This window comes from Crocuta crocuta, unplaced genomic scaffold (assembly GCF_008692635.1).
Source record: "Crocuta crocuta isolate KB4526 unplaced genomic scaffold, BGI_CrCroc_1.0 scaffold41, whole genome shotgun sequence".
Lineage (NCBI taxonomy): Eukaryota > Metazoa > Chordata > Mammalia > Carnivora > Hyaenidae > Crocuta > Crocuta crocuta.
In genome coordinates, this window is record NW_027529428.1 from 4,188,635 (window position 1) to 4,204,128 (window position 15,494).

Below are 15,494 nucleotides of genomic sequence, written 5' to 3' on the forward strand. Positions count from 1 at the left end.
TTCCCATAAAATCAATACTTAGGAAGAGTCCATCACTTATAATACTTTCTAAAATAAAACACACAGCATTAAAACTACATTGAAAAATAAGAAAACTAATTTATTTCCAAATAATTCTGAAGTCTAATGTTCTATAGTGGGTTTCAGATGTTATCTTTATAAACTGTAGCTACTGCTGTGATATAAATATGCAAAAGTACTAAGAGATCAAATGAGATTATATAAAAATACAATTTTTTCCTTAATAAATTCTAATAACTAGGAATAAAAAAATTAAAATTAGGTCAATAATAGCTCTCTCAAATACATTAAACAAAAAAACAAGAAAAAACAAAACAAAACCTATGCTGGACTCCACAAGAGAAACACTAGAAGACAACGGAAAACTGTTATCAGTATGCTAAGAGAAAATAACACTCAACCCAGAATTCCTTACTCGGCAAAAATATCCTTCAGTGAAAAGTACAAAACAAAGATGCCTAAAGACAAAAAGTACTACATTTCAACATCAACAAGGACTCACTCAAGGCAATTCTACATGAGGAATTAAATTCTGACACAAAGTGATTCAAGATAGATGGCTAAGGCAAGAATAAAATGTTATGCAAGTAAAATAGCACCTATTTGCAAGAAAGCATTTTATAAAACTCAATATCCAACCATAATAAAAACATTTAGTAAACAAAGAGTTAATGAGGTTTTTGTTTTGTTTTGTTTTGTTTTTTAAAGTTCATTTTTATTTTTGAGAAAGAGAAAGCATGCACATCAGCAAGTAGGGGAAGGACAGAGAGAGAGGGGGACAAAGGATCCAAAGCAGGCTCTGAGCTGACAGCAGAGAGCCTGATGTGGGGTTTGAACTTATCAACTGTGAGATCATGACCTGAGCCAAAGTTAGACACTTAACCAAGTGAGCCACCTAGGTGCCCCGAAAAGTTATTTTTTTAACCTCTTGTCAAACTGTCCTATTTCTTTTGGAAATACCAAATTTTTGCAAAGATTATATTTAAAGGTGAAATGTTGAAGATATATAACTTAAGATAAGGTTTAAGGCAAAAATACATGTAAGCACCACTTCTATTCAATAGTATACAAAGATCCTGGCCAGTCCAGTAAGGTAGAAAGAAATTAAAGATGAAAGGATTAAAAACAGGAAAACAAAACTCTTGGTATTTGTATCATGACTGTCCATATAGAAAAATAAAAAGTAGCCAATATTAATAATTCAGTGAGTTTTCTGGATGTAAAAATCAATACACAAAATGCCCTGACATTCCCATATGCTAACAAATTTAATTTTGAAAAATTACTATGAGTTACTGCCTTAGAAGTTGATGAGTAGATGGTCTTGGCCCAACCCTCCAGGTAAGAACAAGACCTTTTTGTTAGATATAAAATATATCTATATAAATAATATATATAAATATAAATGTATTTATAAATAAATATAAATATAAATAATATATATAAATATAAAAAGGAAAACATGTTTGAAAAGACAGAAAAGCTACCAAGGCAGTGAGAGTTAAGATTTATAAGAGAAGTAAAGGCAATGAAAATGAATGTCATATTTGGACTTGCTTTCTCAAAAAGTCAAATGCCATTTCTAAAAGTAGAAGCAGACACTGAGAAGTTAAGAAAATCAGAAAAATAATGAGTAGTCTCATAGAAACGGAAGGACTAAAACTGGAGTACAGGCACATCAAAAAAAAAAAATCAAGAAAATCTGAGGGTGGGGGCACCTGGGTGGCTCAGTCAGTTGAATGTCCTACTTTGATTTCAGCTCAGGTCATGATCCCAATGTCATGGGATCCACACCTGTTTGGGGCTCCATGCTCACTGTGCGTAAGATTCTCTTGTTTTCTTTCTCTCTCTCCCTCTGCCCTTTTCCCCCCGTTCACATCGTCTCTTTAAAAAAAAAAAAAAAGTGAGGAAAATCTAAAAAACAGTGATCTAGGCATCTGCTATGAACTCAACTGTGTCCCATCCCACCCCCAAATTCATGATATTGAAGTCCCAACCTCCAAAGTGACTGTATTGGACACAGGACCTTTTGGAGGTAAAGTTAAATGACATCATAAAGGAGGAGTTAGGGCTCTGATCCAACAGGATTCGATCCCTATAAGAGACACCTGAGAGCTCACTCATTCTCTCTCCACCATGTGAGGACACAGTGAGAAGGTGATCATCTGCAAGGCAAGAAGAGTCCTCACCACCTTCACCAGAACCTCGCCACACAGGCACTGTGATCTCAGGCCTTCAGCCTCCTGAACTGTGGGAAATACATTTCTGTTGTTTAAGGCCCACAGCCTAAGGTGTTTTGTCATGGCAGTATGAGCAGACTAATAGTATCTATCTCAGGAACTTAAAAGAAAATTATCAAATATAGATCAGAGCAGAAATTGGTGAAAATGAACACAAATGTGCAACAGAGATCATCAGAAGAACAAGCAACAGTTTTCTGATTAAAAAAACAACTAAGAATAAAACTAATAAATCCTAAGTAAAATTTAACAAGGAAAAAGGAATGAAAGCACAGATAATCTATACTAAGAATGAAAAAGAGAATCACTGTAAATATTAAAAAGATAAAAGATGGATATTATAAAAACACTTTATAATCAATCTATCAGAAAATCAGAGGAAATAAACACATTCTTAGAAAACCTAAGTAAAATGACAGAAGTAGAAAACTGATTTGTCCTATATACAATAACAGAATTCATAATTTAAAAACCTTCCTACAAAAACAACTTCAGACTAAGATGGCATGGCTTCACTGATGAATTCTATACGAATTTTGTATATACTCATTGAGAAACACGCATTTCCAAACATGTTTTGGACGTCAGCAAACTATAGTATCAAAGTCTAGTACAGACAGTACTCTCTTGTGAATACAGGCAAAAGTAAAACATTAAAACATTACCAAACCAATTCCAGGAACACAAGGTTAGTCAAATATTTAAAAAATAACCACATTAATTCATCCTTCATTCTCCCAAATATGATTAAGTCCAGTTATCTCTATAGAGAAGAAAATTAAAAGCATAACAACTGATAAAAATTCAATACTCATGGGGCACCTGGGTGGCTCAGCCGGTTGAGCATCAAACTCTTGATCTTGGTTGGCTCAGGTCATTATCTCACAGTTCATGAGTTCAAGCCCTCACTAGGCTCTGCACTGATGGTGTGGAGCCTGCTTGGGATTCTGTCTTTCCTTCTCTCTGCCTCCCCCTCATTTGTGCGTGTGCATGTGTGCGTTCTCTCTCTCTCAAAATAAGTGGATAAACTTTAAAAAAAATTTCAGTATTCATTCCTTCATACACGCGCACACACGCATATTTTTACAAACTAAAGAGTAGAAGGCAACTGCCTTAATTTGATACAGACTATTAAGCAAAACCAAACCTATAGTAAACGATTAATAATTCAGTTTTTCCTCCAAAATGAGAGTGAGATAACCTCTGGCCCACTGATAAGAAATAATAATTAGTGGTAAGGAAAAAGACACTGGAATAGGGGTCAAATTAAGATGATTTTTGAAAGACTAATAAAATTTTAATAAAAATTTTTGAAAGTCATTCAAAATGTTACTGGGAAATGTTTATGCATTATGAAAAAACATAAATTCTTCTGTGGGTCCATAAATGATCCTCACAGAAACCACAGTGACCTAAAACGAGGGTCATTATGGAGAATGCATCTGTTACTAGGTGAGAGCTAAAAGCACCGACCTAAGCCCAGCTTACCTTTTATAACATAAAAACAGCAAGCAATGATATAGACAAAATAAGGCCCTTTCTGGTTTTGAACGTTTTTCATTAAAGTCTGAATACTGCTTTTAAATCTTCGGCAGTTTTTTAGAAGTACAGACTCAAAACAGTCCTTAAAACTAGTAAGGCTGGGGGCACCTGGGTGGCTCAGTCGGTTGAGCGTCAGACTTCATCTCAGGTCATGATCTCACAGTTCAGGGGTTCAAGCCCCGCGTCGGACTCTGTGCTGACAGCTAGCTCAGAGCCTGGAGCCTGCCTCAGATTCTGTGTCTCCCTCTCTCTCTGACCCTCCCCTGCTCACGCTCTCTCTCTCTCTCTCAGAAATAAATTAAAAACAAAAACCAAAAAACTAGCAAGGCTGACAGAGAATACCTTTAAAAAGATCAAACAACAAACAAACAAAAAGGCTGCTGAGAACACCTAAGACTCAACCCGATACGTACATCCTTTTGCGTCACTTCTCCGTGGCTTTTTCCACATCTCCACTTCAGCTTTCTAGAGCCCACTGGATCAGCCCAGGTGTAAAATACCGCTTTTCCAGGAGGGAGGGAATCTTCTATTTCACTGAGAGAACTACCATAAATAGTAAAAATAGGCATTCAGTGCAAATATATGAATATATAAAGAACCCAAAATATTACTTAATTCTGACTCCACTGAGATTTGATAGTTCTGATTATCAGTAGATTGAAATTTTTTCCTTACATTATGAAAAACATTTTTTTAAAGAAAATAATGACAATATTTCAGGAAAATATTTGTCTCATTTAGAAAATAAAGATTCGCATGTGTTTGAAACTTCTTTGCAAATTTTTAACACAAATGAATGGTTGAATAAAATTATTCCTGGCATGTAAATCTAAGAAATTCAGCCAGCTCAAAAATGATTCCAGGAAAGAAAAAAAAAAAAAAAACTGGAAAAGTTACAAACCAAAGAAATAACAGAATATAACGTTTCTGAACTGAGGCAGCAGCTAACTCTACAGGTAACATGACCAGGCATCACACAAAAATAATGAAAACAGAGTATGATCCTACACATCTTTGTAGTATGTTGAATTTTTAAGAAAATAGAGGGGAATCTGCTCACAAACATATAGGAAAATCAGAGCTGCCCAGAAAGGAATAAAAGTGACTGGTCTCACATTTTTCTCTAGTACTGAATGCCAGAAAACAATGGAGCAATGTCTATACAATTTTGAGACAAGAGGTTAGAACTTAAAATTTCATGTCAAATTGTCATATTTTCAAGAACAGGACATTCTCAAACAACCAATAGCATAACTATCCACAAACCTTTACTGAAAAGCTAACTCTAAGACTTTTTCCAACCAAGCCAGAGATGCCTCAAAATAAAATCTGGAATTGAGATGTAGAAGCACCGGGCTGGCTCATTTGGAAGAGCGTCTGTCCGATTCTTCATCTCGAGGTCATGAGTTCGAGCCCCATGTTGGATATAGAGATTACTTAATAAATAAAACTTAAAAAAAAAAAGAGTTGAGATGTAAAAATATTAAGCAACTAAACCAGTCAAATCACCTTGTCAAATGCCAAAAAAAAAGCCCTAAATAAACACATTAAGAGAAAAAAACAACTAACCATTTCATATTAATTTCAGTCAAAAATTCCAAATTATATGCATAAGAAACTGGGAATTTGGAAAGAGAAGCTAAAAATATGAAAGTATTCCATTTTACTGATGGGTAAATTAGCAGGTATTATTTCACTCTCAAAATGTAAAGTACACTGAAATCTTCAAGAACAACAAAAAAAAAACCCAGAACATGTATTTTCCAAATCATCATGAGAAAAAAACAATCCATATTCCAAAAAAAAGGCAAGGAAATCTTAAATTAGTTATTAGAAGGACTACAAATGGGTTAAAGATTTTTATTAAAAATTATAAAATTAGACAAAAAAATTCTCAATAGTTATAGTGTATCTAAATGATGAAAGTTCACACATTCATTAAAAACTGTGTTCTAAAGCAAACTTACATGCTCATAACAGCTATTAAAAACAAGAGATTCAGAAATATAGACAGATAGCAACAGTAAAATAGTGTGAAAAGAAATGTATCAAAATGTTGACAGTGTTGGGCTTTCAGGATCATGGTTTTCTTTTCACAATTTTTCAATGGAATTAAAAAAACTGAGTTATAATTTTTATATGTAGGAAATAACCATATTAATAACAACAAATAGCAAATCCAAGGGAGGAAAAGCAGAGAAGGCAACAGTCCTATAGTTTTTGTTTATTCCATGAAAAAAAATATCAAATGTAAACAAGATACACTTGGTTTAAAAGGATTGAGAAATGCTTTTAATTCATACAAATTTTGATCCGTTTAACTCACTGAAGAATTTTCTTTACCAAAAAATTCATCTCAAATTTATCTTGGATAGGAAATGGTAACTGAAAGAAAACAAAGTAACTAGAGTCCTCAGAATGTTAACTATTCATGCACAAGCATATAGTCTTAAACTTACAAGACAATGACAATGCAATGTGACAAATGCTTTAATCTACATATGTAAAGGTACAATTGAAAACTGGGTGCATAGGGGCACCAGGGTGGCTCAGTTGGTTAAGACTTCAGCTCAGGTCATGATCTCCTGGTTCATGGATTCAAGTCCATGTGGCTCTGTGCTGACAGCTCAGAGCTTGGAGCCTGCTTCGGATTCTGTGTCTCCCTCTCTCTCTGTCCCTCCCCTGCTTGTGAAGGGTTTCTCAAAAAATAAACAAACACTAGGGGCGCCTGGGTGGCTTAGTCGGTTAAGCATCCGACTTTCGCTTAGGTCATGATCTCGCGGTTCGCGGGTTCGGGNTGGTCCTAAGTATAGGGAAAGAGAAATGTTCAGAAAGGTAGCCTAGAAACATATTTTCCTTTAGAAGATATGGAAAGTCACTAAAAAACTTTAAACAAGGAAGACAAGATTATATTTAGTATTTTTGGAAACCTACCTTTGGTGGCAAATGAGAGTTTAGTAGAGACAAGGCTATAGAGATACAGATTTTAAAAAATCTACTTGAATAAGAAATATGGGGATGCTGAGCTCGGGTAATTAAAGGAAAGATTAGACAAGAGGAGATTTTAAAAAAATAGCTTACCTGTGATTTATTAATTATGAGAATATTACAACTATTAATTATGTGATAATTAGGAGGAGGTGGCAGCCTAAGCTTAAGAGAAGTCTATGACGGAGTAAAGATTTGGGGATCACTGGCATATAGGATTCTTTATTTAATATTAAATCAAAGTTTGAGGTTCTTGATATAATAACTACTTCAAATAATTCTAAATTTAAATCCATGGTTTATTACTGCAGATTGTTAATTTTACAAATTTCCATTAAGACTATAATTTTTTTAGGTTTCAGAATTTCAATATAGGATCACTTACTTTTATAATTACAACAGTGCAGTAGAGAAGATTTCTAAACACTTTATATCTAAACCAGATAGAGATAATTGCAAGCGCAAAGCCACAGGACAAGCCTGAGAGGTCTCTACCTCAGCTTCCGCCAGGCTCAACCAGTTGTCAGAGAATTAAACTATGACGCCCTACATCATTCATAGCATATAAAGAATTATTGACTTTGCTTCTCTGTATGGATCTAGAATGTTACCAGCCATACACCATCCTTGAGTAAATAAAGGAGTTACTTACGTCATTCTCTGTAGATCTTAATTCTGTTAACACTGTATGTACTTGAGCGTGCATGGATTGAAGGGCAAATGAGAAATTACTTCAATTTCTTTGTCAGCTTTGATCAATCAGTTCATTATTTTTATAATATAGATAATCATAAAAAGTTGGCTTCCTCTTTCAACATCTTTCACAAATGAGAGAACTGAGAGGGCAAGAGGAGTTCTAGATACTTGCTAGTCTAGCCTTGGGGTCCTTATTCAATGCTTATTTGATTTTAATCAGTGGTTAGAAGCATAACACTTAGCAATGGAAGGGAAGCATAAGTGAACTCATAAATACGGGCCACTGATTAGTCACAGATGGAAACAAAAAAGCAGACAAAATAAATTCGAAAGCGCCTGGGACCACTAACAAGAGGAACAGAAAGTTACAGAACTGTGATGGCCCTAAGAAGACACGATACCACAGCAAACTGAAACAAATGATGCTAGGAGTAGTCCTAGAAAGCCAAGGTTTAAATCTAGTCTTTAAAGGAAGCTTAAAAATGTAGCAGTCCCTTCCCACACCCATCAGCAAGAAGGTATCTACTGTTTGAAAAAATCTGATGTCTCAATATTTACATTATGTTCATTAAAAATATGAAAAATGTGAATAACAAAGTTTTAGTGATAAACCTTAACATCTCTTCACCAGACTCTACAATGATCAAATTTGCCATACTTGCTTCAGTTCTTCCCATTTTTCCTTTTTTGAAGCATTTGAATGTAATTTATGCCACTTATCATCAAAGAAATTCAAATCAAAGCCACAGTGAGCTGTCACTTCACACACATTAGAATGGCTATTATCAAAAAAAAGACAATAAAAGAAGTGTCGATGATGATGTGGAGAACAGAGAACACCACCGTACTGCTGGTGGTAATGTAAAGTGGAGCCACATTGGAAAATAGTATAAAGGTTCCTCAGAAAATTGAGGTATAATTATACCCCAAGATTTAGCTATTCCACTTCTGGATATTTATCCAAAGAAAATAAAAACACTAATTCAAGAAGACATATGCATCCCCATGTCACTACCACATTATTTACAATAGCCAAGACATGAAAACAACATACGTGTGCATTGATGTTTGAATGGATAAAGACATAATAGATTATTATTCATCTATAAAGAAGAAGGAAATCTTTCCATTTGCGACAACATGGATGGATCTCAAGTGAATGACGTTAGATGAAATAAGTCAGAGAAAGACAAATACTGTATTCATTTATATAAGGGATCTAAAAAGCCAAAAACACAAAAAGAAAACAAAAAAATACAAACTTGTAGATAAAGAGACAAGAGTGCTGGCTGTTAGAGTTGGGGATAGGGTATGGATGAAGTACGTGAAGGGGGTCAAAAGGTGCCAACTTCCAGTGGTAAAATAAGTCAAGTCATAGGGATGGACTGTACAGCATGGAGACTATAGTTAATTATACTGTATTGTGCATTTGAAGGTTGAGAGGAGAGTAAATCTTAGTTCTCATCACAAGGAGAAGAATTTGTAACTCTGTGTGGTGATGGGTGTTAGCTAGACTCACTGTGGTGATCAAAGTACAGTATATACCAATACTGCATCATGATGTTGTATTCTTGAAACTCAGATAATATATAGGTCAATTACACCACAATTTTAAAAAGGTAAATTATAGATATTATGTCAGTTTTACCACTACATGTCAGTATGCCTTTTTTTTTTTTTAAATGAGAACACTGTTTTACCTAACTGTAATGGCATTATCAGTGTTATATTGTTAAGAAATCATCATAAAGCCACTGTGTTTGTGATCATCTTCTTACCTTTGGTTATACTGAACAATGTCAGTCTTGGTGTGATTTATTAACAGGAATGTAGCTGCTCCATCATGATAATCTGAAAATCTAATAACTGTAGAATGTTCAGCCAAATTAACCTCTGCTATAATACCTCCAAGCTAGGAAAAGAAAAAAGAAAACATTCTCTTATGTGACTGTTTTCCAAAGAATACTAACCAGTAACATTTAATAAGACTATTCATAACTTAATATATTTTTGATGATTAAGAAAGCAATTCAGGATTTTCTACTGCATGTGTGGGAAACCAGGAGCTTCCATCAGTGGGTACAGGTGGGTCAGATTCCAGAGGTGGCACATACTAGTATTCTGGGCACTCTAACTTCCTGGTTAAGAATTAAATTGTTTTATGTCTCTGTTTCCTTTTAGTACTTTTTCCTTTCACAAAATAGAAATGTTTGTTCATTTTTGGTGGAAGGGGAAAAAATCAGACATACAAATAAAATCACTAATATATAATAGCTTTTCTAATCACACTAGTAAGTATATAATAGCTTTTCCAATCACACATAGACACACAGACACACACAAATCACTCACCTCATTATCCAGACGCAATAAAATACAGTTTTCTTGCTTGTTAAAATGTATCTTTTTGGGAGGGCCTTGATTTCTTTCCACTTGAATGAGGAGTGCATTAGAAGCATCCTCAGGCCAAAAGGGAACACACTAAAACATATATTACAAATATTTATTTTTCTTAAAAAGATTTCATCATTTTAACAAAACTATCAGAAGAAACTTAAATCCCTTTCCACGATGCTCTGGCTATTGGGTTGCTTAGCTAAACAGCCATCAACTGCCAGCTTAGAGATGGGTCACCACCTGTGGGCACCGTGACAGGTGGTAAGTTGAAGAGGTGTGGTTAAGGGGAGGCTGGCAAAGGGGCTTCAACGTGGCCCAAAGATCTGGAGGAGGGTTGAAAAGTCAGCATGTAAGCTGATCTGAAAAGCAAGTGACTGGTTTAAAACAAAGGGTACATTCAGTTCCTGAAAGTCATAATCAGGTTGTGCACATCATTTGGTAATTAAGCAGTAGCCAGAGTACACACAACGGTTGTATTAGGTCATGTATGAATCCAAAGTCCTGGAAGTCACATAAGAGTAAAAAAAGTAAAGGATTTATCTGAAGTTTACATTAGGAAACAGACTCAAAATCTTAAGGAACAACATGAACGTCGGTGATCTGGCATCCAAACTGAAAACAAACAAGAGACAGTGAATGTACCCAGAGAGAAGACCAGACAACAGAGGCAGAAGAAAAGAAAAGAGCTGGAGACCAGGAAAGGAAAACCAATGTTGTCTGTAAACTGTTCTGTAAACGCTGTCCTACTGTGATAAGCTGAAACCAGACTGGTAACTTCACATATTTCAATGAGACTGTTCATGTTGTCATTCTGGTCATCATGACATGACCTGCAGCAATGCAGGAGAACCTGGATATTAAAATCAAGTGCCTTGGCTTGTTAAAGTCCATTTTATTCAACCATAAGAGCTAATTAATAGAATCAGACGGGAGACAGGGTTAAGGCTCTAAGAGGCTTAGGATGTTACCATCCAGGGCTTTTTACAACCTCAGAGTAAATCATCTCAAGCAGGATGTATAAAAGGAGCCCACACAGACAAATAGTATGACTGCAAAACAGCAAAGACAAAGACTATGAAGGCAATTGGGAAGGAAACTAAGCTTCAAATAACAGCAGAACTTTCTTCTAACGTGGAAGCCAGAAAATGGTGGAGTAAAATCTACACATGTTGAGAAAAAATAGAATTGATTAGCAAGAGAAATTATCATAAAAGATGATGATAAAAACTTTTATGGATAAACACAAACTAATGGCATTAGCTCCAAAACAAGCTTTAAAGGAAAACCTACAGAATGTATGTCAGAATGATACCAGCAAGATGGTTTGAAAGCAAAAAGGAACAGTGAATAAAAATATCAAGTACTTCTCTCATAATCCTAACAGATTTACAAAAAACTTCTTCAAAGTAAAATATTCCATCAATCAGTCTTTTTAGAAAGCTTTTATCCCGAGGTCTAATAGCTAAAGATGGAACAGAATCAAAATTTCACTAAGTTACTACTGTCTTCTTAAACTGGCTTAACTTACTCTATAAAGGCATTCTTAACAGCTTTATGGAAAGAGTAAATCATTTCCTATGCTTTGCTGCATTTATACCTTATCTAGTCTTCTGCTGTATTTTCACTGTTTGGTTACTAGTTGTTAAATATCTATTTCCCTTATCAAGCAATACATTCCTAAGTGACAAGGTTTGGATTTTAAAAATCAAGTATACAGAGACTGGTACAAATAAAATGGGGTGTGGGGGCCAATTAAAATTTTACACAGTGGTTTCAGGTACCTAACTCCAAGTAAAAATGAAAATCCAAAAATGTACATTTTTGAAATTCATCTACCCACCTGCTCTAAATCGAGAGAGAGCCATTTATCATTTCCCTCTTCAGCCACTGACATATGATACTTGCTTTTGTTTTCAATCATATAAAAAGGGGTAAAAGTCACAATTCTGGTGATGTTAAAACTGCTGAGGTCTATAGTGACACCAACCTAAAGGGAAAAAAATTAACATTTCAAAAATTGTTACATTGTCACATATCCTAATAAAAATTAAGTAGTTGATATAGTTTAAATAGAAGTTTCTTGAGGAGCAAAGAATGAACTCACTTGATACTCCATTTTCTGGCCTTTACATTTAACAGCTCCATGACTCCCAACAGTATCAATTGAAAACTGATCTGACAATTCACTATCAGTTACCATAAGCTGAACCTAGAAAAAATTTCCAAATACATTACAATTTAGATATCTTTAAAAATTCCTATGTAAATTGATAATTTGCTTGCTAGCATGAATACTACATTAATGCACTAAACATTTTTGCATACTGAATTTTAATATTTTAACCTAAAACATGTAAGTGTTATTTCTAACCTGTTTCATAGTATTCTTCAAAACTTTAAAAAAGGAGTGATACATAGCTCAGGAAAAAGGAAACTTTAAAAAAAACTTACATACCTTATTGTTATTAAAAAAGTGCTTTGGTTGAAAAGAAAAGAGAATGGGCTTTTTGTAATTAGGTGGATGCTTTCGATGAATTCCATCTGCTTTATACTGTAACATTCGACCAGTTTTATTGACCATCCAATAAGGACTATGAAATGCGACAACTGTCTGGCCAATATTATAGGTTACATGGATAGCAATATCTAAATCAGTCTTTTCTATTTCTGTAACACAGGTAAAATTGATGAAACTAATATCCTGCTGATTAGGTGTTATATAATATTCACTTTTCCAATCATGATTAAGATAGTCAAGTAATTTCAAATGTAGTCTGGCTTTATCCAACTGGGCAGTACAAATATGGGCTGAACGTCCTTCATTGAGAGTATAAACATTATGCTCAATCCCCTGTAATAAAAAAAATACAGTAAACTTTAAAATGTGTCAGAGTAATAATATGCCCCAGACCTCTCTTTAATGATTGCAAATGCCATAAATATAATACTTTTGAAATACCTCTGAACAGGTCAGAAGACATATGAGTCTACGACCCAATATTCTACGACTTCTATTTCTAACTCTACAAGATGTGTAAACTTCTAGAAATCATTAGAGATTTGAATGATCATATTTGTAAAATGGTCTAAATCATCAACTTCAAAGGACTACTATGAGGATAAAATTAAATAACATAATGAAAAACTATGCTGAAATAAACATTATAAACACTATAATTAGTAAAACATTAGGGGTGCCTGGGTGGCTCAGTCGGTTAAGCGTCCAACTTAGGCTCAGGTCATGATCTCACAGTTCGTGGGTTCGAGCCCCGCATTGGGCTCTGTGCTGACAGCTAGCTCAGAGCCGGGAGCCTGCTTCGGTTTCTGTGTCTCCCTCTCTCTCTGCCCCTCACCTGCTCACACACACACACTCTCTCTCTCTCTCTCTCAGAAATAAATAAAACATTAAAAAAAGGTAAAACGTTAAAAAAATCTTATCCAGTAGTGATTTTAGTTTTAAAAACAAAATAATGCAAAATGAAAAACAATGACAGTAATCCAAAATAAGCAATCCTGATTCCCATTTCTGCTTTTTAACAATCCCTCATCACCCATGTCCAATCACTGTTTATGCTACACCTTATGTCTAAAAACTGTTCATTTCTCTCTGCCTACCCTTCCATGACTTTATTAGTTCATGTCACTGTGACCTCTCACTTTAGAGTCTCTTATCCATGCTTGTCCCTTGTAACCCTCCCTTCATACCACAGCTAAATTGTCCTTCTAAACATTTATCGTATCCTTTGGAAACTAGCAAATAAAATGTGATCCCAAAAGTACCAACTTCAAAGTCTTTAAGAATGGAACATTCATAGATAGATGGCTCATCACCAGTTTTTCCATCATCTCTAACCTGATTCCTTCCTGTTATTAGAACATAGGAATCTCTTAAGATTTTAAATTACTTAAACCAAAATAATGCAAATTACTGATGTCTGACATGTTAGTTAATATTCCACAAAATAACAACAGTAGTGGTTGGTGGATGTAACAGAGGTAAATAAATTGCAAATGTGTGCCTGTCAGGCACTATGCTAGAAGTTCTTTGTATGCATTATCTAATTTGATCTTCCCCATATCCCCATCATGCAAGTTTTATTAATATCCCTATTTTATAGACTAGGAAAAATGATATAAAAAGATAATACAACTTGCTTAAAGACATAAAGCTAGTAAATCAAAGAGCTAGGATTCAATCTCAAATCTATCGGAGAGCAAAGTACAAATTGTTGACCACTATAGTATCTGCCAACCATATGGAAGATCCTTAAACCTCAGATCTGTTAACTCCGCCCCCTCCCAATTTATCAGACAAGTATAAATATATAGTAAATCCCAACAGTTATTAACAGACCACAACAAAAATAATTAATAGACTACAGTAAAGAACTACCTTCTTATATTTGGTAAGCATGGCAAATAGAATGTTTACTTAAAAACTTAAGATGGAAAGATCCCTGTTACAACAAGAGAATCAAATGTAATCTGTTAAAACAAAAAGTACTTAAAAGAAAAAGCATCTTTATAGAGCATAATCCTCTTTTTAGAAAACTTAACCTGAGGGGAGCCTGGGTGGTTCAGTTGGTTAAGCGTCCGACTTCAGCTCAGGTCATGATCTCACGGGCCTGGAGCCTATTTCAGATTCTGTATCTCCCTCTCTCTCTGACCCTCCCCTGCTCACACTGTCTTTCTCTCTCTCAGAAATAAATAAAAGAACATTTAAAAAAAGTTAAAAAAAAGAAAACTTAACATGAGAGGAGTGCATGGGTGGCTCAGTTGGTTAAGCATCCAACTCCTGCTCAGGTCATGAACTCCCAGTCCATGAGTTCAAGCCCTCATGGGGCTCTGTGCTGAGAGCTCAGAGCATGGAGCCAGCTTCAGATTCTGTGTCTCCCTCTCTGTCCCTCCCCCGTTTGTGTGAGCACCCACATGCACGCTCTCCCCCTTAAAGAGTAAAACATAAAAAATTTTTTTTAAATACTAGCATGAGACTAATGTAGGCTGCTATTTCTATTTGTTGAATATTTTAATATTATTTTAAGACTAATTTTCACACTTGTTTCAAAAGTTAATGTCCATCTTTTAAATATATAATAAATGAGATACACAAGCAAGGAAAAGATTAAATGTATACACACAGGCATACCTCAGAGATATTGCGGGTTCAGTTCCAGACCACAACAATAAACCAAATAGCACGAGAGCGCATGTCAAATAAATTTCTTGGTTTCCCAGTGATATAAAAGTTATGTTTACACTACACTGTAGTTTATTAAGTATGCGATACCATCATGTCTAGAAAACCATGTACACACCTTAATACTTTATTGCTAATAAAGGTTAGCCATCATCGGAGCTTTCAGCAAGTCATTATCACTGATCATAGATCATAACAATTAATAATGACAAGTCTGAAATGTTACAATAATTACCAGTGTGACAAAAAGACATGAGGTGAGCAAATGCTATGGGAAAAATGGAGTGAAAATACTTGCTTGACATAGTGTTGCTATAAACCTCAAATTTGTAAGAATCTGTTTCTCTGACAAGTGTGATAAAGTGACGTATATCTGTATTCTAAACCTGAAATGATAATTTCACCTGAAGCAC

General features: G+C 34.8%; 1 protein-coding gene across 4 annotated transcripts in view; it reads right to left on the minus strand.

Annotated features, from left to right (window-relative positions):
* Nucleotides 1–15,494, minus strand: part of VPS13A (vacuolar protein sorting 13 homolog A) — a 228,674-nt gene that overhangs the window by 53,189 nt on the left and 159,991 nt on the right. For all 4 annotated transcript variants that reach the window (XR_013334008.1, XM_077759359.1, XM_077759360.1 and 1 more), the window contains exons 48-53: nucleotides 12,340–12,735; nucleotides 11,989–12,093; nucleotides 11,725–11,871; nucleotides 9,840–9,968; nucleotides 9,266–9,399; nucleotides 4,217–4,346 (exon numbers count right to left, since the gene is read on the minus strand). Coding sequence is in view for 3 of the 4 variants with exons in the window: in XM_077759359.1 (XP_077615485.1) it covers nucleotides 4,217–4,346; nucleotides 9,266–9,399; nucleotides 9,840–9,968; nucleotides 11,725–11,871; nucleotides 11,989–12,093; nucleotides 12,340–12,735 (1,041 nt within the window). In the remaining variant the exon portion in view is untranslated. The remainder of the gene's footprint in view (nucleotides 1–4,216; nucleotides 4,347–9,265; nucleotides 9,400–9,839; nucleotides 9,969–11,724; nucleotides 11,872–11,988; nucleotides 12,094–12,339; nucleotides 12,736–15,494) is intronic.